Genomic DNA, 25,062 nt, shown 5'->3' with positions numbered 1-25,062 from the left:
TGGGGTGAGGAGGAGGAGGTGTGCACAAAGAAAGGTTCCCTGAACACAGAAGGAAAAGATGCGTGTGTTCCAGGAAAGGATTGCTGCTGAGACCAAAATACACAGGATTCAGGAGGGGAAGAGCTAAGAGACCCTTTAATAAGATCTGTGTAACACAGATCCCTCTGTGCCCAACAGGGTTCACCTCGCAGAGACTGAAACAGCACCCACACCTCGGATGTGATGTGCAGAACTGAGAAGACATCCAGGACAGTCCTTGGCTCAAAATTTCTGCAGGGAGAAGCAAATCCCTATAGATGGTTACAGCTGTTCCTCCCATAAATAGTTTGTGTTCCACAGAACTCATTCCAGTGCTCATCCCCAGTTCCTCTCTGCTTACTTCAGGATATCAGCCTGCAGCTTCCCCAGATCAAACCTCTCCCATGGACAACTCAGCTCCAGGCTGAGTTCACTGAGAAACCCTCACCCTTGAAAGCAGGACTGGCTTTTAAATATGCACACGAATTTCAGGGGAAAAAATTACATTAATAGAGGCATAAAGAGTGATTTCACAGTTTTGAAATATTTTGCCTGGTTTATGCACCAGAATAAAACCAGGAAGGAAGATTGCTGGTTCTTACCTCAGATACAAAAATGAGTATGTTTTAATTTGGACCTAAAAAGAGAGAAAACCTCAGCAATGATGCAAAAAGGTCTTGTGCCTATGGAAAAGGTAAACCCAACTGCTCTGGATGGAGCAAGGGCTCCCAGCCTGGAGAGGCTGACAATGCTGCGTGAGAGGCTTCCCTTGGAAGGATATTGAAAGTCTGAAATTTAATAGAGAAAAACAATTCAGATCTGCTAGGCTTCAAGCAAGTCGAGGGTACATTAAGTCCTTGCTGTAATGTAAAATTAACTTATTTAGGGAAGAATTTAAGTGCTACTTAAAGTACCAAAACCACTGACTGTAGATAATATTTCAGAAGCCAGCAGAAAGCAACTTAGGAGACTTTTTGCTCTCTCACCTCAAATTAAAAAAAAAAAACAAAACAAACACTAAAAAGCAAAGCAGCAGGCCACTCATCTCAGGTTTCACAGCTTTATACACCAGCCTGGAGAACTTGTAGTTATAAGAGGAATTACAGAGCAACACAGGCATGCACACAATGATTTATTGCACGTCTCGCCTGCCCAGTGGCGCAGAGAAGCAAGAGAGATGTGGATTATATACTGCACAGTTTTAATTCTCCCATCCAGTAAACACAGCAAATATGAGTACAGCCTGTTCCCATTTAATGGAAGGATCCTTTGCTCTTTGGGCACGATGCTGCTTACATCAAATCTGGTGGAAAGTTTTGTGGAGACTTGTATGAATAAGAAGGGATTGTTCTCTCATGAAAACAGATGATTGATCCTTCCCCTGCAGAGCGAAAATCTACATGGAAATGGCTTTGAAAAGTGATGGCAGTACTGCAGCTGGAGTCTGAACATCCCTGCCTACGTGGCTTTGGGGCATCACTTCCACCACAGGGCTCAGGGGAGAAGGGCCTTGTGGAAAACTTCCATTTGGACAATGCTGGAATCTAGGAAAATGTATACCTAGGCAAAAAGATTAAAAGAAAAAAATAGGAGGCTTTGTACCAACTGGTTTGGAATTTAATGGGAATTTCCACTCATGAGCTCAAAGGTAAATGAGTGATCAACTGCAGGTGCATGCTTGGGGCTACCTAAACCCTTGAGGAGCAATTGTGACATCTCCTTTTGCACTGCTGGAGAACTGCTCCTCACAGGGCCAGGCTGCCTGGTGCTGCGAGCAATAATGCCACCATTCTGTACATGACAAATGTCACAGAAATTAACCTTTTGCCTTTAAGAATCGCTCCTCTTCCCAGGAACTACTTCAAAACATTCTGTTCCACATTTCAGCCACAGATTTCTCAGAAATGCCTCTCCACTGCTGCTTTGCACAGATATCTCAGCTTGTTCCCGTAAGGGGGCTCAACATACAGAACTTACTTCTCCTGTGGCCTCTTCAGGCATTCCAGAGGAAAAATAAAAGGGCAGACATGAAGAAATTTCTCATTCTCTAAAAGGACAGAGTCATGCTCCCCACTGCCTGTCTCAAAGACAAAACCTCCACTTTTAAATCAGACTGAAGATTTGATATCCTGGTCTAGGAAAAGCTCACGCTGAAGCCAGCAGGAATCTTTCCACCAACTGCAGGAATGATTGAAGCAAATCACTGCCAAACTATGAACTCTACCCTAAGTGGAATTTGTTTTGTTACTGCTTTTTGTTTATTTCAAGCTTGAGCTGAAACTGGTATTCTCGAGGAAAAGCACAGCTAACTTTTCCCCTGTGCTGCTTGTACAGTAACACAGCAAAGTGCCCTGCTTGCCTGCACTCCTGCAGCCCCCCAGCCCCTGGGCTCCATCAGGTGTTTCCAGCTCAGCCCCTGCTCCAGGAGAGGGGAGGGAGATCTGAAACCTGACCTGACACCTGAGCTGCAAGGAAACCTTACTCTGCTGCCTGGCAATGCAGTAGAAAATTAAAGCAGGGCTGGATGGTAATTTGGAGATGCATTTTCTCAAGCTGGTGTACTTCCCCCTTCATGAAACCCTTGTGGTTCCTCATGTCCTTTTGATGTTAAGATGTGGCCAAAATCCCTGTCAAGCAACAAAGCAGAACCCAGTGCTCTGCATGAAGTTAAAATCAGCAATTTAACTTCTGAGACCAAAAAGCAAATCCACCTCCCTGACCAAGTCCTCCAGAACTCCCAGGAGGCCCCACAGACAGTCCCCAATTAAGGAGTCATCTCTGTTTAATCAGGTGGGATCCTCCTTCCTAATCAGATCACTCTCCCCTGCGCTCTGCTGCTCTCTGACAAGTTCTGCACAGATAATACTCTGCTGCCATCCACCAGCTCTTCGGGCAAAGCAGCTGAGACAAATCAGGGAGACAAAGTTGTTAACAAAATAATTACACCAATATTCAAAGCAGCTACAGCATCAGGAAAAGGTAGAGAAAAATGAAACCACCTAAGAAAAATGTTTACCTGTTTAAGCCAAGATTTAGGTTAAACACACAAAGATGACACATTTGTGTCAGAAAATTGAATTTGACCATTATTATTGCAAAATACACATGTATTCTTTAAACAGTCAAGCCCAAGTGCATGAATCCTTGAGGAACACAGGTGGGTGGTCAGGAGAAAAGCGGGGGAGTTGTACTTTTGCTTTGATTTGGGGTGGGTTGTTTTTTCCCCTTATTTTAGGTTTTGAGCCAAAGCAGATTTTTCTAGCACCGCTTCAGAAAGCAAAGTTCTCCTGCAAACTCAGTATTAGATGTGTGTTTTGCTGGATGAAGAAAATTACATTTTATTTAAAGTGTGGCACAATGAAATAACACTTCAGTTTCATTTCCTTTTATAACTGCTCCTGGTTGGATTTCAAACACTGGGAGAATATGGGCACAAAGGACTTCAGTTACAAAAACCCAACATTTTAATTAACTGCTTTACTGCAGACAGGGAATTCTGCAAAAATTCCCATCAGTATTCAGAAGCCTATTAAAAATAATCTACATTTTATGCCTAAACTGATTAGTATCTCTTTCATTGTGGTATATGAGCACAGTATATGAGATATATTACTTTTTTTTTTTTTCCCCTCCCTTAATTCCAAATTATGCCTCTGGTTTACCCTCTCAAGTTTATATTAGACTGTTGCTTCTCAAGAAAAGAACAGAATTTGGTTTGCAACTGGAATTGGCAGTACCAGTGACCACCACCCAGCTGGGAAGTTCATGCCCCACAGCAGTAGGAACCCACACGCTTGGGCTGAGTGGGCCCACAGGAACAGGTTTGTGTTTCCCCAGCCAGGTCAGACAGAGGTTCTCCAATTTAAGCAGAAGAGGAAGCAAGTCAGGAATTGACATTTGTGTTCCTTTCCCCACTGCTCCTTTAAAAGCAAACAGCAAACCCCAAATTTAAAGCTTCCAATCCTGCAGGAATTGTCCCCCAGAGGCTGCAGGGGCACGGGAGGGTGCTGACCTGGATCATGTAGAGCTGGGCGATGCGATATTCTTCCACGCTCATCGGGAGAGGAATGCGATATTCCTTTATGAGCATTTTGGATACCAAAATCTCTTGGCTGCTCACAAACACAATCCAAAAGCTTCTAGTAAAGGCTCCTTAAATAATGGCAAGGAAATGCATCGAGGATCCCTGAAACAGACAGAAAGGAGGGGGGAGGAAAGAGAGAAGTGGTTATTTTCCATTCTATGGCACAACATCCTATTTAGGAAAAAAAAACCAAAACAAACAATAACAGGCAAACATTAATTTTTGTAATAGCTATAAGCATAATAGCAGAGAGGAGAATCCCTGGAGTGCTACCAGACCTTTGATTTCAAATTGAACAGAATCTTTCAGAAGAATTTTGATTTGCATCAGGGGATACCATCAAAGCCATTACTCTCCTGACCTTTGCCTCAGTATCAATCAGACTTTCATATGCAACAGCATCTCCACGGAAGAGATGTGACAAAAGCTCCAAATGAATAGGCAGATCTGCTGCTGCCCACAGTCTCCAGTGTCAGCTACACACTGGAGATGCATCCTCTCAAAAGCATCAGGTTTTATCCTCTCAAATTCATTTAGCAGCAAGAAAGGGCAATTATCCAACTTCCTCAGCCCTCAGTAACAATCTGATGAAGAAAGACCATTGTATTCTAAGAATAAAGACAGCAGAAATGTACATTTTCCTCCTGCTTTATTCTGAATTATAGTCTTGGTAGGACCCTTTCTTTTTGCACCTCCAAAACTGTCTGCTGGCAAGATCCTCCTGTCACTTCTGTCAATGTCAGGCTCATTTTTACACTCCCACTGCATGAGAATACAGTCAAAGATCAAACTGCAACAGAGAAAAATTCCATTGTACCCCACCTCAAGGCACTGTAACAGAATTACCAGTTAAGGATTCAGGGAATACAGCATTTACTATACCACAGTTAAAGCAGGAACTTTGCAAATACCTTTAATACCCCCTGTGGACTGTGGATAAAGACAATAACTTTATGTAAGGAAGGGGGAAATAAAAGGATGACTGTGAGGAGAAGAGGACACAAGAAGCAAAGTCTGTTATCAGCCCAAGGCAGCCTGGGCAGGATCTGGTGATGGCTCTCACAGCTCACAAACCATTCCCTTGGCTCCTCCTTGTCACCAAATTCCACCTTTCTGCTGTGCCTGTTTACTGGACATCTTCAGAGAGAGCTGCCGGAGCCAAACCAGCCCCAAGCCCTGTGACTGGTGGAAACAACCAAGAGAACAAACCCAACCAATTTATCTTGTGGATTAAACCACGCCGTGGGAATCAGGAAACCGCACCGCTATCAACAGCCCTTAGTGCCAGTCGGTGTTTGCACAACACTTCACCGACCTTTTACGAGCCTTGGAGAGGCTCAGGCACATGCCCATGGTCACAGACAGGGACAACACGCAGCGTTTATAACCCAGGTTTGCTGTGGTGGCTCTGCCAGAGCTGAGCACATGCAGGGACCCAGCCTGGGGCACACCCAGCCCCATGCCACGGTGCCCCCAGCTCAGCTCCCTGGCACTGCCACATTTCCAATCTGGCACTAAAGCAAATCCACCCCGGACCGACTCTTCTGGAATAGTGATCTGTCTGCTGCTGCATCATCTAAACAATTTATTTCCAAATTCAATTCTCTGCTGCATTTTATTGCTGTCAGAGCAATCTGTGCCTGTGGAGGGGAGGATAAAGAAGTCTCTGCTATGGCAAAGCCTGTAGAGAATAATTCTGGGAAAACTCTGCTTCTCTGCACTGCCGAGCTCTGCACAGAAGTGTGTGCATCCAGGATTTCCTCCATCAAACTAATCCTCCAGAACAGGTGGAGATAATCTCATTAAGAGGTTTTTAATTAGTGTCATGGCAAGGAACAACAGTTACCATCAGAGGATGGATCTCAAGGATCAGATCAGCAATGGTGCAACTCCAGGATCCCAACTCCTGGAGCTGATGGCAGTGGGAGACTCAGCTACACATCTTGAGCAGTTTGTTGTGCTTCAGAGATCTTTGAAAATTAGATTGAAAAGCTTCTCCCCTTGTTCCCCAAATGCTCTGAAAGTGATTCTGCTCCATCATAAGGACATCAGACACATCTGTCCTTGCTACTTGCTAAAAATGGAACATTTCTATTGATTGGAAGAGATTAATAAAACAAAACATGGAACCTAAAGAGCAGTAAGATGGTAAGAAAATAGAACCAACATGGAAAAAATGTGTTTACAATGAAGTGCCAGTCAGGTAATAATTCAGATGGCTGAGACACAAGAGGGTTTATTTTATTACAGACTAAAAATCCCTACATTTTGGTCCCAAGCAGGCACAGCAGCAGCCTTGGCACGTGGAGCCTGTCTGGTCACAGCACTGGGCTCCTGCTCAGCTGTTATGGGAGCTGAGGGTTCAGCATGAACCCTCCTTCATGATTGTGGCCAGTGATTAAAAAGCAGCATTTGGGCTCAGCCCCCAGGCTGGAGGCAGCAGCAGACCCTGATTATGTGTCCATTGGAGGTGCCCCACTCCAGCTACTGCAGCCACCCCTGAGGGCTGGGTAGAAAACAACCCTGGAAACACAATGGGCAACACCACGGAGCAAATCCCAACCTCAGCCAAGGGAAAGGCACCTGGGATCAGCAGCCTCACACTCAAGGAGGCACAAAGAGAACAAACCTGACTTTTTTGCCTGGTTTTCAGCCAGACAAGCAAAGAAAAGTGAATTATCAAGGTATGTTTGCAGCTTGGGTTGCCTTTGAGTTGAAAAGAACCTGTTCTTACCCTTGCAAGAGCAGTGGAGCCCAGGTATCAAACCGTGAAATAAAACCATGGGATTTCACCAAATTCAGATCTGGGGGAACACCATTCCAGATGGGACAGAGGTGCCAAAATGGCCCTTTCAGACAATTCAATGAGGACAGTGGCCTCCTCCCAAAATCCTGGGATTTCATAGAGAATCAAAGACCACTCATTGCATCGTCTAAACAAAGCAGAGAAGTTGGTCAGCAGAAATGATGGGAGAGAGAGAAAAGTGCTTCTGGAAGCAGGGGGGCCACCATAGCTCTGGAAAAGGGGCATCAAACCCCCATCTGTGTCCATGGCAGTCCCTGCACCCAGCCCACTGCTGGGAGCAGCCAGAGGTGCTGGAGCTGCTCCACGTGCTGGGATTAGCAAACAGCCAGGGTTTCACCACTGGATTTTGGCTACACCAAGCTGCACTTTCCATGGATCTGCCACACCCCTGTGGCTGCACAACTGGAAGATGCAGGGGCTGTTTGCAAAGCTCAGCCTGCAGCTGCCTTCCCAGCAAGAGGCAAGCACAGTGACGCAGGACAGTTCCAGACTGGCTGCTGCTCCTGCTCCAGCCAAGTGGCACATTTGTACAGCCCCTTATTCAATTTATGCCCCGAGCTGTAGTAACTGGGAGAGCCAGGCGCATAATTTTATACCTCAATTATTTTAAAATCAGGTTCTCAAAGCATCATAATTATGCTGCAGAGTCAATATCCTGCTGAGATGAGTCAGGTCCACCTCTGAGCCATTGCTCCAGGCTGTCTAAAGGCTCATGCACAGCCTGCTGCTTTTACTTCCCATTTTAACAGTCTCCCTCACAACAACAAACTCCCTAAAAAAGTGCCCGTGCTTTAAAATCAGGGGAGGATTATCTGGGTCTGCAGAAGCTGAACAGACCAAGAATCTCTCCATTTAACCCATGAACTTGGCTCACTTTGGGAGTGTCTGGGCAGCCTCCCTGCTACTAAGGGAGGTAGCAAAGGGCTGATAACAACTGACAGCTCGTAATTAAGGAGCAAGTTCAGCGTGTGAAGGGTGGTTAAACTGTGCTACTGGAATGCTGGAGGCCAAATCCCAGCCAGGCTTCCCAGGCTAGCCCTGAGGAGATGGAAACTGAGTGTGACAGCAGAATCCCAGCTCCTCGAGGGGTTCAGGGTAGCAGAACCACTCACACTGTGGGTTCAGGCTACAGAAGAGCAGTCATGACTCTTCCCAGCTGCCACCTCAATGACAAATTGTGACCAGCTCACTTTTCCCATGCTCAGGCTGCTGAGCAGAGCCTTTCAGGGCTGCAGGGAGCAACGTCCCAGCAGCAGGGACCCACCTCAGGCCACGGCTGCTGCATTCCCTCTGCAACAGACACGGCAGAGAGCAGCTATAATGAGCATTTTCCAGCCTCACACAGGAGGTGCATTTAATGCCATTGTAAAGTTAAAAGGAAAACCCATCATGGAGGCTCACACAGCAGAAGCAGGTCCCAGCCCCAGGTCTCAGGTTCTCACCACCCACTGCCTGCTCAGGGCTGTGCTCTCTGGAGAAGCTGAGGAAAGTCTCCTCTATGAAAGAGCACACTCGTGAGCTAAGGATTGATATTCCTGACTCAGCTGTTGAACATTTTCCCTGCAATATTTTCACATCACCAAGAAATTTAAGATCATTAACAGAAACAACTGTAAGAAAACCAAGCCAAGCCTGTAAAGGCAAAAGGATGAGGGAAGGCATCACCCGAAGACCTCACCTACCTCCCTAAATCCTTCCTTAGGCTCTCTGTATCACTTTTATCCCCCAAGAAGATGCTTTCTTGAAGAAAGCAGTATCAAAGAGATGTCAGCACTGATCCCAAGTGGATCAAACACTTGGACTTTGAAAGCAACACCAGGCTTAGCAGCCCAGCCACCTTCCCTCTCCTGCAGAGCTCCCTGGAGGAGGACACAGCTCTGCCATGGCTGGAAGCACTGCATCCTTGCTGTGCTGGGATTTATGTATGCCTTCAGAAGCTGCAGCACAAATGGGAAACAGAATCCCAGGGCCTAAGTCAGCAGTTTTCAAAGGCAGCCTCGGGCTCACACCTTGATTAATGCAGCAGTTTCCCTCCTGGCCCAGAGCAGTCCTGCTCAGCTTTATCTGTCCAGAATGGCACTGCTGCAAAGAGCATTCCCCGTCACTCTGATCCTGCCTGTCCACAGTGTCCCTGCCTCTCAGGAGCTTTCCACGAGTACCTACAGAGCCTGGTTGTCAAGCCTTGCCTGCCCAGCCCTCTCCAGGAGCTGTGGCACACAGGGCCCAGGATCCACCAGAGGGACCAGCACAGCCTGGCACCTGTCCTGCCCACATCCCACTGCTGGCTCCGCTGGAAGGAGACAGGACAGAGAGGAACTTCTTGGTCTGTGAGTGCTCAGCACAGTCTAGGCTGGAGTGTGTCACTGTGAATCTCTCGTGACTGATCACTGCTCTGTAAAGGTCAGGGGCAAACACAATTAATGAGGCTTTTCCAAGGAGATGAATAACGAGTGCTCGTATTTTACCATTGCCTTCTCTCCCCTCCTCACCCAACCCCACCAAAGTGATCTCTCCACTGGGACTGTTTCAAGCCGTATCTACATTGGAAGGTCAAAAGGCCTCAACATTTCTATTTAGTAGCTTTGTGGCCACAAACCACTCATCACTACTCTCAAAACTGTCTCTCTCTCACACACACATGCACTAAACTGAAGAGAGAGAACAAGGCTTCGAAAATCAGCAGTTTTCAGTTTTCATAGTGTGGGTTGTACCCGCTCACTGGCAGCTAAGCAGATTTAAAAACTCATCAGGCCTGGGGGAAAAGAGAAAAAACTGATCAAAAGTTAAAGCTCCTTAAAAGTGCACAGTTCACACGCTCTGGCTCCAAGGCCACTGTGTCAGTGTGTGACTCTGGGCAGGGTCGTTCATCCTAATCCTCCATCTCATCTGTCACATCTTCAGAGACAAAAATTACCATGCAGATGTTTGCACATCCCAGTTTCGTGGCTGAGCTCAGATCCCATCCCACAGTGAGTCAGCAGCTGATGAACAAGTGCAGCGGGTGTGCGAGGGTGTGCACGAGTGTGAGTGTGTGTCAGTGTGACCCAGCCATGCTCTGGGCACTGTTCAGCCCTCCCAGCCCTTTGGGTGGTCCCAGGGTGATCCCAATGGAGAGGTCTGTCCCATTCCAGCCCTCCCAGCCCATTGGGTGGTCCCAGGGTGATCCAATGGAGAGCTCTGTCCCATTCCAGCCCTCCCGGGCCCACTGCCTGCAGCACAGCCAGGGCACAAGGAAAGCACAAACATTTGTGCAAATCGCCTTTCCCAGGTGTAGGGCGAGCTCCAGCAGCAGCAGCACAGCGAGGGGCTGAGGACAAACACTGCTTGGTAAGACAGGGTGAACAAGTTGCATCTCCAGTACTTGATCTTTTTGCCATTATTAGATCCAATTTGACGTCACTTATAGAATTTAAGAGCTCATTGTAAAGTAGACGTTTATTACAACTGAAGGATGGAAGCAGTCCAAATGCAATATAGCGACACTGGAGCTATTAAATCTTGTTATAGTTCACTGGGCAGCCAAATACTGGCTTGAAGCATCGTGAGGAGAAGGGGAGGGGGGAAAGCAACATCACAGCAAAGCGTGCACAACACCCACCACCTTTTCTGATTAAACATTCTCGGATATTGTGCTGGTTTTTTGTACTTTCCAGTCCTGTTACTCCTTCAGCACCTGGCAGAGGGAGAACTGACTCCCTTCCCTCTGCTCTCTAAGTGATGGTGTGGTGCAAGGCCAGCCAGCCCTCCCCATGCACACAGGGATTCCAGGGGGATCAGGTGAAGTCCATCAGCTGAACTTTGGTTGGAAAATTAACATTTCAAGCCCTGCCGTGCCTGGAGGTTATGCAATAATGAACTAATAACGAAGCCATTAAAAGAGCTAATAAGCACACTCGAGCCACAGATGAGTTCAGAGGGAAAGACAAACCAGCCTCTAATCCTTTTGCTGATACTGGGGATAAAGATGAATATTAAAAAGAGCACTGACATTAAAGTTTAAACGTTTCCAAGCAGTCTGCTCGAGGAGAGCAGCCACAAACCCCAGTGTCCTGTGGCCAGGCCGCAGAGCCTGGTGAGCTAAAGGAACTGGGCAGACCCTGCTTTTAATGGGGTTGCTCTTAGTCCAAGGCTCAGCATTATCCACTGAAAACAGGCCAACATTACACACACAAATACATAAATATAGATGTGTGATATATATATATATATATATTTATATATAGACATACATATATATACACACACAGAGAAACAAAAATAAAAGCAGCACTGACAGTGTGGCAAGTACAGCGTGCTGGCTGAAAACAGACTGAAAATTGCTGGCAGCTCATTAAACTACTGTAAAGAAAAATCTATGGAATGCCACAGGCAAACAGCATGGGCAGGATTTTTCTTTGGTTGGTGGCACATCCATTAGTCTGAAGGGCCACTGGCATGCAGAAGCCTGCACACTGTGGGCAGCAGTGGCAGGGAGATGGGAGGCAGGCCAAGTTTATAAACAAAATAAGCATATCTAATTTCCCAGGTAGCCTCCCCGGGAGGTTATTGCATTTACACTTTACAGCTCCAGGTGCTACAATCGCTCTTCCTGACAGAAATCAGGAGAGGGAACACAAGGGAGCCTGGTGCAGTTCCCACCAGCTGGTCAAGGCTTCACTTGTATTAAGCAGTAAAATCCCAGCCACAAATCCATCCAGGCTCTTAATGGCCATGTCCACACCACCCCTGTTCTCTTTCTCTCCGTCAGTGGCTGCACTGGAAATCACAGTTTTCTATTAAAACATCAAGGGCAGAAAGTCATGAAAACTCCCACTTTGATCTTACCAGTCACTAAGCATTAAAGTAAGAAATTGAGAGCAAGGAAGCTGAAATGCAAAGCTTTGTGTATTTCCTGTGGCTCTTGTTCCTACCCTGCTGCACAAGACACTTGAAAGGCTCTCAGTCCCAAAGCCATTACAGCCACATCCCACCTCCCCTGCAATGGCAACCACAGCACTCATTCCCCATTTTATAGCTCATTTATTCATGGGTCTTTATGCTCATCTTTTCCAACCGACAGCCCATTTCAGGCTATTTCTCAATGTTAATTTGAATTTTTATCTCCAAATACTTGCAGATCCACTAAACCTGCTTTTGAGACCAAAAACGCAATTTTGGGATTTGAGTCAACATTGGACAGAGCGTGGATTGCTTCCTCAGTACCTCCCCATTCAAACTGAAAAGGGTCATCAACAGCTACTTCACTTTTTCAGTAGTTACAGTCCTGATGGAAAGAAACCCATTTTATTCCCTCATTTATGCAAATATCATGTGGAACAGGAAATGAGCATTCAAAGCTGGTTCAAAAAGACCATTTCATGGAGGAAAACATTGTACCATTGCAGAGGCAGTGTTAGAGCACTGTAATACTTCACACTGCTTTCATTAGGCTGAGACTTGCCTTGCCTAAGGGCAAAATGGGGATAAAGAAAATAAGTCCCACTCCATCAGAAGAAACTTGTAATGACACCTAAAATTCTTACATGGGGAGCAAGACAGACTCAGCAGTGAAGGCGGATGAAAAATGGTGCAATTGAGGTGGAAAGCACAGGGCCATTTTGCACAAGAGCAGTAAATGTTTAATATCTCTGTTGTGTCTTTCATCCATAACACCAACAGATTAACAAGGTTTCTGTGGCTGGGTAATTTCTTTGGAGTTTTGATCTTGGAAAATAATTACACTAAATATTTTATAAGCGCCTTTGAAAGTTTTTGTTTCTTTTTTTTTTTTTTAATAAAGAAAAAAGAATCGCTCACTGCTCCTGGACTGCAGCAGGGTAATGAAAGTGCACAGCTAATCAATACCCACTTTCAGTTCATTAGTCAGCACATTTTGGCCTGGTGTTTTTTGTTGCCTTCCACCATTCCACATCCCACATACAGAGCGATGGCGCATTTTTAAAGCATCACATCTTACTGCCTTTGCAAACCCCCCTTAATGCTAACCACAACATAGAACACCCAGCCTCTAAACACCACCCACACCATTTAGAGGCTTCCAGGGTGTTTCCAGCTGAGCCAGAGGGGCCGAAGTGCCAGAGCAGTTCTGTTTCTCCTTCAGCCTGGGTAACAAACTGCTGGGTCATTTCTGTCCCTCACTCCTCCCTGAGAAATCTAAAGAAGGACAAAGCTTTGTCAGCCACTTGGACAGGCAGCTCCAGGCTCCTGCCCTGCCCTGGAGCCACAGCTGCACCTCCACAACACCCAGGACCCCTGGCCATGATTCCAAACCAGGATGCAATGGGCAGTTCAGGCAGCACAGAGCCCAGGGGCACTGCCAGGTGTTACCCACATCCCCAGCTCCCACCTCCTCCAGGAAAACCCAACACACTCCTTCCCCACTCTGCCCACTCCATAAAAAATACAACCCAAGCGACACACTATGATCATTTAAAATAGAGCTGAAACTGGAAACTGAAACCACAACTTAAATTTGAATTCACCCCAGCCAAGGACAGGAGCGGCACCTGAGGAGACAAATGCAGGTACTGGCAAGAAAAGAGGAAACATTCTCTGAGTCACCCACCCAGAGCAGGAGTGCCCGGCTGGGCCCAGCTGGGCTCCCTGCAGCAAATCCCAGTGCTTGAGGGATGCTTTAAAGTTCTGCCCCGGCTTCAGGGACAACCATCATTATCCCTCATTTGCAGGGAAATTGAGACATAGGGAGAAAAATGATCTGGTCCAATATTCAGGAGAGAATCAGTGACAGAGCAGATTCAAGATGGGATCCAACTTTTTCCACAAAATAATTTTTTATAAAGAGAGGAGGGAGTGGAGTAGCTCAAGCAAATTCAATTTTCCTCATAATTGGCATGATTCTGCAAGAAAAAAAATGTGAAGCATTTTTTTTTCTTCTTACCGACTGCCTTTCAAGATATCAGTAATTTCTGCAGAAAATGAAACGATTCTTGAAAATATCAAATTTCCCCAAGAGCCCAGAGGTTCTCAGCACACATGTTACCCCCAGACAAGCCCTTTTTCTGCTGGAAAGCACATGGGAGCTTCAAGAACTTTTCTGTTTTGTTGAAATCTTGGTAGATGCAGTAACTTGAACGAAGACTGGCAGAGCTGTGACACTCAGACCAGCATGGCCACAACCAAACACCCACCAGAAGGGCTACAGACCTCCTGTTTCCACAAATGACAAGGAAAGAAACTACTCAAGATCAAAAGATGCTCAAACTCTCACTCACAACCGTATCCCCAAAACCCCATGCAAATAATCCTTGCTGGGGAAAATATTCTCAGATGTAATTAAGTGGTGCTCTGAACCCAATTTTTGCATTAATATCTTGGGCATCACAAACCAAACTCACATTTCAGCTGTCAAATCCACAAGACAAAACTTTGAAGCAAATCCTCTGGCCTTTAATTCTGACCCATTTTGCTGAACCCCTCCCACAGCCCTTCCCACTGGTTTCAGAAAGCCAAGCTCTGGCTTCACTCAGATTTCTCTCCAGGAAACAATTCCCTTTTCTACAGAAGATTTCTGGATGTACCAAAGTATTTAACAGCCATAGAGCACATATTGTGGTTTCAGCCTGACAAAGCAAGCAGAGAACTTTCCCAAGGGTGGAATTCTCCTGTTCCTGGAGGACTCATGTGTGGTTTTATTCCTCAAATTAAATGGGATTTCAACCACCTCCTCCAACTACAAATTCAGCTTCACAAGTCCATCAGGGTGTCCTGCAACAAGGTGTCACACTGCACATGTGGGGCAAAAGAAAGCAATTTAATGTAAATTAAAACAAAAGTAACAAAACCCAAGACTCATTCAAATAAACTTTTCCTTTGTTCCCCAACAAATATCCAAATTGTTTCAGGGTGGTTTTTTTTTGAAGTGTCCCTTACTAGACAGTGTTACAAAAGCAAGCTTACTAAGGGTTCAGGCCCAAAATTTCCTTTTCATGAGATGCACCATTGGATGGAACCCTTGTTGCAGCCTGGCAGCAGCTGAGGAAGCAGAGCAGGGAGCAGAAAGTGCCCAACCCCTCGGTTCAGATTTCAGGGATGGCTCTGACCCGGTGCTGCAGTTCCCTGTCCCAGCTCCTGCCATGGCCTGGCCCCTTGCTCACACCTTGGGAATTTCTCCATCCCGGCTGGCCCAGCTCTGTCAGCTCTCGGATTGCAGGAGCGCTGCACAGCCCCACGTGCCCTCTGCTAAAGGGCATTACAGCTGTATTTATATCCGACATAAATCTGCTTGGTAAACACTGACCTGATTCAGGAGCTGGGCTTTCTTGGACAGCCACGTCCAGAGCACACGTGCCTGCTGCTCCTGAGGGACAGCCTCAAAATCCAGAATGCCAGGGGGGAAGGCAAAACCACCCAGAGCTCGAGGGTTTGGGATATCCATGAAGGGCAACAGAGGAGCCAAAGGAATTCAACATTCCAGCTTGATCACAACATGGCATGAAGGACAATTGGTCTGTGCAAAAAAAAAGCTGCCTGCAGTCTACAAGAAATGCAATATCTGAGGGACATTAAAGTTTGGATAGTTTAGTCCAAAATTCACTGCAAAAGCTGGCTCACAGTCAAAACAATCAGGAGCTGAACTGAAAATAATACCAGAGTTCTCACTCCAGGCACTGGACCCTGTTTTCTCATCTCATTTCTATTCTTCTGTTTGCTGCCAGTTCAAAGAACTGTGACCAAAAAAACTCAGCCCATTAGTCTTGTTCTTAGAAGTGTTAAGCTCTTACTTATGAAGTTAGTGTTATCCACTGAGTCCATAAATTACAGCTAAAGTACATAAGGAAGCAGTCATGACATAACCCCAATTTAATCTGAACCGGGCCACCACAGTCAAAGAAGTGTTTTTCAAAATGTTAATTAATTTTTAAAAGAATGGATCAAAGGGGGTTCTCAATTAAAAGAATACTTTAAGGAGACAAGCTAGAGAGGATTGTCCACTTTATTAATACAGCAATTTAACAGCTATTCAACATGTAATAACTTCTCATTAAAAGTCAACCCTCCCCCTTCTCCAACAGATTAGCCACCCATTTGTCAGACACAATACAGCTTCATTAGCCTAAAAATTCCATTTCTGCTCTTCTGCAGGTTTGCTTTTATTTTCCTTCTGTCAGTAAGCAAAAATCCTGAATGACAGCAAAGTCCAGAAATCAATAACACAACCAGGGCCTTGGTCTTTCAGAGGTTCCAGAGATGGGGAGCAGCATTCCCAGCAATGCCTGCAGGGACAGCACACACTCAACTCCTGCAAAAGCTCTAGGAAGTCCTTACTAAAAGATAACAGAAACTGAAAGAGGTGACAGCTAAGGCTAATACCACCCAAAAGCTAAAGCAAACAAAAACATTCCAGTCTTAAGACCATTAACAGCCCCATGCCCAGGTTCAGTAAAAATGGACACCTTTCCTCCAGCTCCTGCAATTTTCAGGAATGAATCCAGACATCAGCAGGATGGGAAGTTCAGGATACATACAGCATTAGCTTCCAAGAGAATATTTATCATGTCACGTGAGACCAGCATTTTTAGCCAGCTTGGGAGAAAATAGACAAGCTGCAAAGCTGCCCCAAAAATACCAGTCACGACAATTACAAGGAAGAAAAGCAAAGCATAAGCAATGGCAGCACTAACAATCCATACTTTTAGTGAGAAGCTGCTAACAATTTTTTTTAATTACACAGACCACTGCCAGAAGATTATCTCAGTTGCTCAGGTGTGCAATTCGTGTTTCTAGTTAAAAAAAAAAAAAAAAAAAAAAAAAAGGTATCAATAATTACGTAAATCCAGGACCTCATCCTCTCTGTTCTGCCACTAAAACACAAGCTTTTGTCAAGAGCCAGCTGCTCCTCCTTCCTCAGGACAGCACTATCATCTTCAGCATTTTTAATAAAATTGATAAAGAGCAAAACCATCTAAGAGGTGGTAAAAGCTTAACAACTTATTCTGGGCTTGAGATGGAGAGAAAGAGCCTGGCTGAGAGGAGCCACCCGTGGGTGAGAATTCTCCCTGGCCGTGTGTTGGTGACAGTGGCTCTTCCCAAGGCACAGCCCAGCCCCAGCTCCTGCAATGAGTAACTGCAGGGCTTGCAGGAGTCAACAGTTGTAATAGAAGATTTATTTTTGTCACTAGAAACAGCGAGGGTGACTCACAATAGGCTCAGGGAGCCTCGTTGATGAGTTTCATTTTATACAGTCACTTTTCACCCTTGGTTCTCAGAAATACAGTGACAATAATGACAATAGAGTATAATAGTCCTAATTAGCTAATGGGAGAGAAAACTTCCAAGTTCCAAACGAACCAGAATTGCTACTTCTAAAAATGCAATGCAGTTGATCCCTGCTGATCTCTGAAATTAGAAGAGAAAGAAGAACGGCCATTCTCTTCTGCACATTCAGCAACAACATCCCCACAGAAAGAACACGAGCAAGAGCTGTTCAGAGCCCTGGCTTCAGGATGATTTACTGCTAAATACATTAGCAGCATCTCCTGCTGACAAAATAAATAGGCCTGACTGTATCAAAAACCAAGCAAATCATGGCCTTCTCAAGCACAGGTTAATGCATTTTTTCCCAGCGATGCTAAAGAGGACAAAAGGACAATGGCAAGCTTTGAAAAGGACTTGCCAACTAAGTGATGGCTCAATAATTACATTTTGGAAAATTTTCCTTGTATTTCCCACTACTGAAGCCACTCTCAAAGCAACTGAACCAGCAACAAAGAGAAGCCACTGTGAAACTCGCTCTGTTGACTTGACCAAAGCAAAGGCTGTTCAGGAGAGTGGACTTGATAATGTCAAATTCAGGACAACCACCACTGCTCTTTAAAGCACCAAAGTTGGTTGGAATCTTTATTTAGGACTAAAGTCCAGTAGCTTTCCTCTGAATAGGGGATCACATGGAAGCTATTTTCTTTGTGGAGGTTATTTTGAGCTGAAAATATTTTCCAGTTCCATGCTGACAGACAGATTATAACTACACTGTTTTACAGAATAATGGACAAGTTTCTGAAGCCTGTCACAGGGGAAAGTAGAGAAAGCAGCATTTTTCTCTCTACAGTATTTATTCCTGTAGGAGTTTACTCTTTCAAAATAAGGTCACGTGCTCCTTTAGCACAAAAGGACCCAACTGAGCAGAGCACAGCTATCTGTTCCATTTGTCATCCCAGGCAAGATGGGATAATCAGATTAGCCAAACAGTTACAAATTGCACGCATCTGAAGGAGAATGAAGCAATTTCCTCATATTCCTCGCCCCAGCAATCACCTCCAAGATTTCCAAGACAGCAGTGTCAGCCTCCCCATCACTTCCCAGAGCTGAGCTCCTCCAGGATTCAGGGACAAACTCCTCTGGAAGCCCCATGTCAGCTTGTCACATTTATTGGAGAAAATGGTTTGCTAAGATGATGTGGTAAAAGCCTGCATTGCTACCTCCAGTGCTATCCACACCTCCAGCAATGCTCCCTAGCAGAGTTCCTGTAATTGGGCTCAAAAACCCTCCTGGGAGAGGCTCCTCCACCCTCCCCACCCAAACCAACAAGGTCTGGGTGCAGCACAAGGGGCGATCCCAGCACAAAGAGGATCATTTGCTGTGTTCCTGTTGCATCTTTCACCCGGAGTGGCCCAACAGCTCTTCCTGCAGAAATGCTGCCACACCAAGGGCAAGGGGAGCACCCACAAAGTTGTGGAGCATAAAGAGGTTTTAAAAACAGAGAAATCAGCAAAGGTTGGTATTTGCACCACGGGCAGCTGTCTCCAAAATCCCACCTGAACCCCTTGTTTAGGGTTTGGGGTGCCCTAGGACTGAAGTTAAGTTATCAATTCTAAAAGGGGAAGGGGATTATTTAACCAAATTCCTTTATACCTTTGCAGTTCGGTTCTTCACCCAAAGACACTCACACAATCTCTTTGGAAGAAGCTCCCTGAGCCAGAGCAGCAAATGAGCACAAAGTTTCCAGCCAGTCCAGCCCTCTCGCAGCTCCTCGGCTCGCAGGTGACTGACGGCATTCCCACATCAAAGCCTCGCACAGCACAGACCCACCCGCCAGGCAGCACCAGGCCTTCCTCTGAGCAGTAAATTGCTCATTTGCCGGAACAGAGGTGCCTCATTTCCCTCCGAGACACCACTGATCCTGTATGCAGGGCTAAAATATCCCTGCTGCCCAGCCTGGCGCTGTCAGTGCTGAGGAACACTGGAAACCAGAGTGCTCTGATTCACACTAAGGACAGCTGAAAGAAATGTCAGCAGTTTTTATTTTTAAATGCATGGAGTGCTGTGACCAGGGTTAGGAACACTCCCAGTTCCCTCAGATGTTTTAGCACATTCCAGTTTCTCTGGAAAAGGTGGTAGAGACTCAACAGTGCCCTTCTTGGGGTCAGCCACAGAAATCTCTCTTCTCCTTCATTCCCCAAACCAACTTCCCAGCTCTGGGATGGCTCCCAGCTTGCATCACACCCCAGGGGACTGGGGATGGTAAAGGTCCATCCTCAAGCTTGCATGGAAACAATGGTTTGTGCTTTTTGATTTAATTATTTCACTTCCAGACGATGGAGAAATCATCTGTGACTGCCATCCCTGTAACTGGAACCCCCAGTTAAATGTCAAACATCCTCTGCTCTTGTCCTACATCACAAAATGAGCACAAAAAAAACCCCAAAAGTTAAGCAATACAGAGACAGACTGTGCTGCAGTTGGGAGAGTTACACACACCACCCAAACTCGTGACATTCCCATAGAAACCACGGAGGGAAAAGAGAAAAGCCTCAAAAAACTGACAAGATAAAACACACATGGTGAAATCTGTAATTCTGGTGAAGAAAATCTGCATGTGCAAGTTCCTCCTCAGCTCTCCAGCAGCTCAGGCACTCAGGGCTAACACAGGTAACACACAACTGATGCCAATAAAGCTTTTTTCCATCAGGCAGCCTGAGGGAATAACCACACATTCCCAGGAGTGGTATTTCAGGGGACAAAGCTGTTGGGTATTAGAAGCAACTTCTCTCTGTTACTTATGGGCCAGTTCTTGCAGTTAAGAGTCACTACAAATAAAGGAACTTCCTTAACTTTTCCTTATTGTGTGTAAAGCCTTTCAGAATGCACATTTTCCTCATTAGCAGAATCAGTTAAGCAAATAAATATTGGGATGTTCAAGAGAAGCAATTGATTCTTTCAGTCATATACACATCCCTATAGAAAAAAAAATCCATTAAAAAAACCCATATTACTACTAAGAGCACACAAGTTCAGCTAATGAGCTATCTGGCCACTGACAGAAAAAAGAAAAATCTCAAAAACCTAAAGTTTAAATGTTCTATCACACACTTCCCTACTCCAGACAAGTGGTTTTGTGTGACATGAAAAAAGGGAAAAAGAAGAAAAGGGAAGAAAAAGACAGGAATGCTTAGCAATGGTTTTTAAATCCCTCAGGGTGCTCTGCTCATGTTCAGGAAAACCAGAAACATTCCAGAGCTTGGCAGAGGCAAGGCAGCTCCACCAGGAGAGGCACAAACAGGCATGGAAGGAGGTTGGTTGTTACAAACTGAATCATTCCCTGAGATGCCTGATGCATCCCCAAACCCCTTCCAGACAGAGCAGTAACATCCCCAGCTGTGCTGCTGCTGCACAGCCCTGAGCTCCACCTCCAAAGCCAGAAATAAAAGCCAGCCCCAAATCCAGGAGGTTTGGAAGCGAATCTGGACACCAACACTCTTCTGCTCATCCAAGTTCTCCACCCCAGCAATGCCACATGAATCTCCCTCTCCTGGGATGTTGGGATTTTATGAACCCGCTGCCCCTGTTTTCTCCCCAAAGCTTTACCAGCATCTTTCATGCAGAGCACATGATTTTCTGCTTAAGAAAAATAAAAAACAGGATTGTTTTTTCGGGTCTTGAGAAAATCTTTAGTCTGACAGATGGTTTTTTTCTGGAATTAGTTTCTAAATATACACTGTACCTACCACGCCATCAAAGGCAGGGCTAAAGACACTAACCAGCCAATACATTAAACAGTTTATCTTGTTAGAGGTTTTACAGCTACTTAATAATGAGTTTTGGTAACCACTGCCTGTATGTGTCTATTACTGTAAGACAGTCTTTAAAAATATATATAATCTGTAATAGCATAACCTTTCCCTTCAGCTGCAAAAAAACTCTGTACTCCAATCAATATCATCCATAGCAATAAACTAAAAAAAGATCAGCAGGAGCCATAAAGCACAGTAAATTACGTTCAGGGAACAGCTCTACTGCCACCATATTTTATAGAAATTCTATTTAAAATTCACACATACGAAAAAAAAAAAAGAGAAATACAGAAAAAAAACTAGATCTGGACAGGAGATAAAGCAAGTAAGTTGTGCTGTCTGACAAGCAGGATAAGAAAAGCAGAAGGGGAGACTGAATCTGACCTTTGTGGGTCAGTCACATTTTCCATGTGCTGCTAAAGAACTTTCCCCAGGGGGAGGAGGGGGCAGCAAGAGAATCAATTCATAAAAAACCCATCGGTGTTTACACAAAGTAACCAGTGAGAAATTATTATTTTACAAATCAGAGTAAATCTCCCATCACTTATCTGGTCGAGAGGAAAGTTTTGCATCACCCTGCCGATATTTTGGCCTTTGAAGGTTTTACACATCTCAGAGTCTGAGAACAGCCAGGCCCTTCCATGACACAGAATAACAAGCATTCCTCCCACTCTGAATCCAGAGGCACTCAAGGGCACCACAGCAGCTGAGTTCACAGAGCACCACAGCAGCACAAGCATTTCTTCAGCCAATAACAACAACATTCAAAACAAAGCTACAAATATAAACTCAACCTGCTTAGGAACCTTCCATTGCTTAGGAAACAAGTTATTTGCTCTTTAGCCTTACTGACCTTCCTGAGCAAGAAGTCATGAGGAGATGCTGACATGAGGAATCAAAGTTGTCACCTGGACACAGGAGCCACAGATTTATACCCCAGAGCCCATCAGCATCTCCAAGCAGGAAGGAATCAGGTGTTTATTAAGAATAGCTGGGTATCCAAAACAAACAGGCTGAAAATGTGGATAAACTTAGTACAGCTTAGGGAACAAAACAAAAAAAAAAGTGCAAGCCCCCCTGCTTTTCCTGCTTGCTCCTTTCACAAAAGCTTGGAACATCTGCAGGAACTGCCTCTCCAAGGATATCCAGGGTTAATTACTATTTATTCCCAGGCAATCTCAGCCCAGCAGCCTTGCAGAGCAGTGTGAGGTGACCCCGGGCTGCCCCACTGCAGCTGCAGTGCCCGGTGCCCCCAGGCTGCAGGCCCTCCCCTGCCAGCGCTGTTCTCTCACCTGCAGCCAGGAGCTTTCTCCTCTGCTCTGAGGCTGCTCCCAGCCACAGCCGGGGAGATGAAAGGAAAGCAGACACAGAGGCATGGCTGGAAGGAGAAGTAATTAGGATGTTGGAAACCAAATCAAAACAGAAGATACAGCTTTTAAGAAGTCCTCCTCTATTAATCTCAGGCTCAGAGAGGGATAAAAATGTTTCTATTCCAATGATGATCTTTGAAGAAAAAAACTCAGTATTTGGCACAAGGAGTAAAGGTAACTCTCAAAGTGGAGAATTAAGCAGTACTTACATTTATTCCCATTTCCTTAGCTAAGCCAGGTACAATTACCTCCAATGCATGTTTCCATGCACAACTCAAAAATCAGCAATATCCCTAATCTAAATCTAAAAGGACTTGAGACACCATAGGCAGGTGATGCTCCCATAAAAAGAAAACACAACAATACTGTCATTTTCTTTGAAAAGCTGCTGTTTTAGGGTTGTTGTTTTTCCAGGGATTTTTGTTTAATGGTGCACTTTTTTCTTTCTACCTTTCTGCCAGCTTCCCTAGAAGAAAACAAAACAAACCTCTATGACTAATCCTTCACTTTGCCAGCTGACAGAAACCACCGTGTTACCACAGCACATTTAAAATAAAATTACAATTTTAAAGGGAAAATGTAGGAGCACATTCTGGTCCTTTGCCTTCCCCCTCATCCCTGAGCCCTCACCCTGCACTGAAACCCCCCAGGATTTCACCTGGGGGAAGCCTCAGCACCTCAGTGATGCCCTGACTGGACAGAAAATCCACACCAGGACAGAGAGGGAGCTGCTTCTGCCACCCAGACCTGGTGGGAGAAGCTCCCATGGAGGAAAGGGAGCTGCTCAAGTGTCTTGAGGTACTGTGAGACGCTACAGCCAAGCCACAGGGAATACAGAAGCAAATTCAAGTGCTCCCACAAACCTGAAGCTTCCAGACAAGAAATTACCAGTAATTACTAATAATATAATTTTCATGCAGCACTCATCAGCAAGAACCAGTTCTGTCCTCACAACAAAGAGGAACAACAAAAGCCACAAACAGTTACTGAATTAGCTTATTAAGATCTCTGGGATTTTTTTGAACCTTCATAACCATCAAAATTGGTCTGAATGCACAAATATGATTACAATAAAAAGGCCCAGATGTCTTCTGGACACGGCAGCATCAGGTCCAACATCCTAGGGCAGAAACCTCACACTGAGGAATCTCTTCTGAGGGATGAAGGCTGCTCCTCTGGAGTCACTGCCCATCCTGGGCCTTCACAGGAGGGACGGCAGCACAGGAGGAATTTCAGAAGCTGCTACTCCAGTTTCAAACACGCTCCTGTTTTAAAAGGGCACACACTCACCAAATGCCAGGGGTGGCCAAGCAGAGTGGCCAGGGCATGGCACAGCAAAACAAACAAGTAAACACAAACAAACAAATAAAAACACCCAACAGCAAAGAAAGAGAGCCCAAAGGCTGCAGCTGATTTTCCTCCTGTGCCTGTCACTATTTCCCATCAAATCAGAAAGCCCAACCTCCATCAGATGCTCTGCTGGTTTAGAGCCAGGCACAGGCAATGTGACCTATGGAGCAAAGCAGACGTGTTTACATCAAACATTTAACCTCTGGGATGAAAAGATCAGGAGGCCCATGCTGATGGTGCAAAAGAACCAATCACTCCATCAGCGAGGTGGTCCTGAGGGGAGGAGAGGCCCAGCAGGACAGAGAGGCTTTGCCCAGCTCTGCAGAGCCAGGCCCAGGGCACCAGGCGGGCACAGGAGCCTTGGGAGGCCGCTGTGCCCAGCAGCAGGAGCAGAGCCAGGGCAGGACAGGGCTCATCCCTGAGACATTTTTAGCACAAAGAGCAGAAGTGCACAGCAGCTCTCCTGTATTGCTGCATCCACCCAGCTTCCAGAATTTCCAACTCTATAATGATTTGGTTCCTGGAAGAGCTCTTCTAACTGGATCAGAGCACAGCCTTGGCAGCACCATGACCATGGTGTGGAAAGACTCCTGAGTGCATGATCCTCTGTAATTCAGCTACATCCCCCATTTTAGCAGAGGTGAGGGGCAGGTGTTTTAGAAGCAGCTTGCTCTTACGTTTCTGTTTGAGGGGTTTTAAATTTTTTTTTTTGTTCCCTCCTTACAATAGTAAAACAAATTGCTGGTTTTTCTCCAGTCCCAATATTAGTTGTGCTGCTGAGAAAGCTCATGTAGCAGAGCAAAACCCAACTCAATTAAAGATGAAGCATGGGCTCAGTTTTCTTTTGAGCAGGAAGGACAGAGACTCCCAAGAAGCTTCACCCTACACTAACCAGGTTTGGCATTGCCCAGACACACTTGCTTAGGGATTTTTTATGCAGTGGAAGAAGAGTTTTTCCACAGCAGCAAATACTTTATACAGCAGTCCAAATGAAACCACCCATTTGACAGGAGATTCAGCCCATCCTTGCATTCACTCATTCTCTGAACCATGCCCTTAAAAGGAGAGTGTGTTATTCTTTTGCATTAAGCAAAGCTGTGTTAAAATGTTTGTTTCTGATGGAACAGGGAGACAGACACCAGGAGGAAGCAAGCTGTGTCTGAAGAGCAGAATTCCTGGCAGATGGGTCAAGAGCAGCAGCTGTGTTCACAGAAAACACACACGTCTTTACATACTTGGGGCTGCCATGTGGAAAACATCACAAGAGATGCTTCACAACGAGGGAAAAGGGACTGGTTTTGACAGCAGGTATCAGGATGCTGCTCTCCTGAGCCTCTGCAGTGGATGCTGCAGATGGATGTCTCATCGGGCAGGGAAAAGGTCAACATTAATAATGGAGCTGCACCA

At 45.5% G+C, this 25,062-nt stretch overlaps 1 protein-coding gene across 9 annotated transcripts in view; it reads right to left on the bottom strand.

Annotated features, from left to right (window-relative positions):
- Window positions 1-25,062, bottom strand: part of PITPNM2 (phosphatidylinositol transfer protein membrane associated 2) — a 125,505-nt gene that overhangs the window by 59,571 nt on the left and 40,872 nt on the right. For all 9 annotated transcript variants that reach the window (XM_074553976.1, XM_074553972.1, XM_074553979.1 and 6 more), the window contains one exon: window positions 4,031-4,204. In XM_074553976.1, the coding sequence (XP_074410077.1) occupies window positions 4,031-4,108 (78 nt within the window). In that variant the 5' untranslated portion in view covers window positions 4,109-4,204. The remainder of the gene's footprint in view (window positions 1-4,030; window positions 4,205-25,062) is intronic.

This window comes from Zonotrichia albicollis, chromosome 18, assembly GCF_047830755.1.
Source record: "Zonotrichia albicollis isolate bZonAlb1 chromosome 18, bZonAlb1.hap1, whole genome shotgun sequence".
NCBI lineage: Eukaryota > Metazoa > Chordata > Aves > Passeriformes > Passerellidae > Zonotrichia > Zonotrichia albicollis.
Note: the sequence above shows the minus strand (reverse complement) of the source record. Positions and strands in the feature narration are given on the sequence as shown.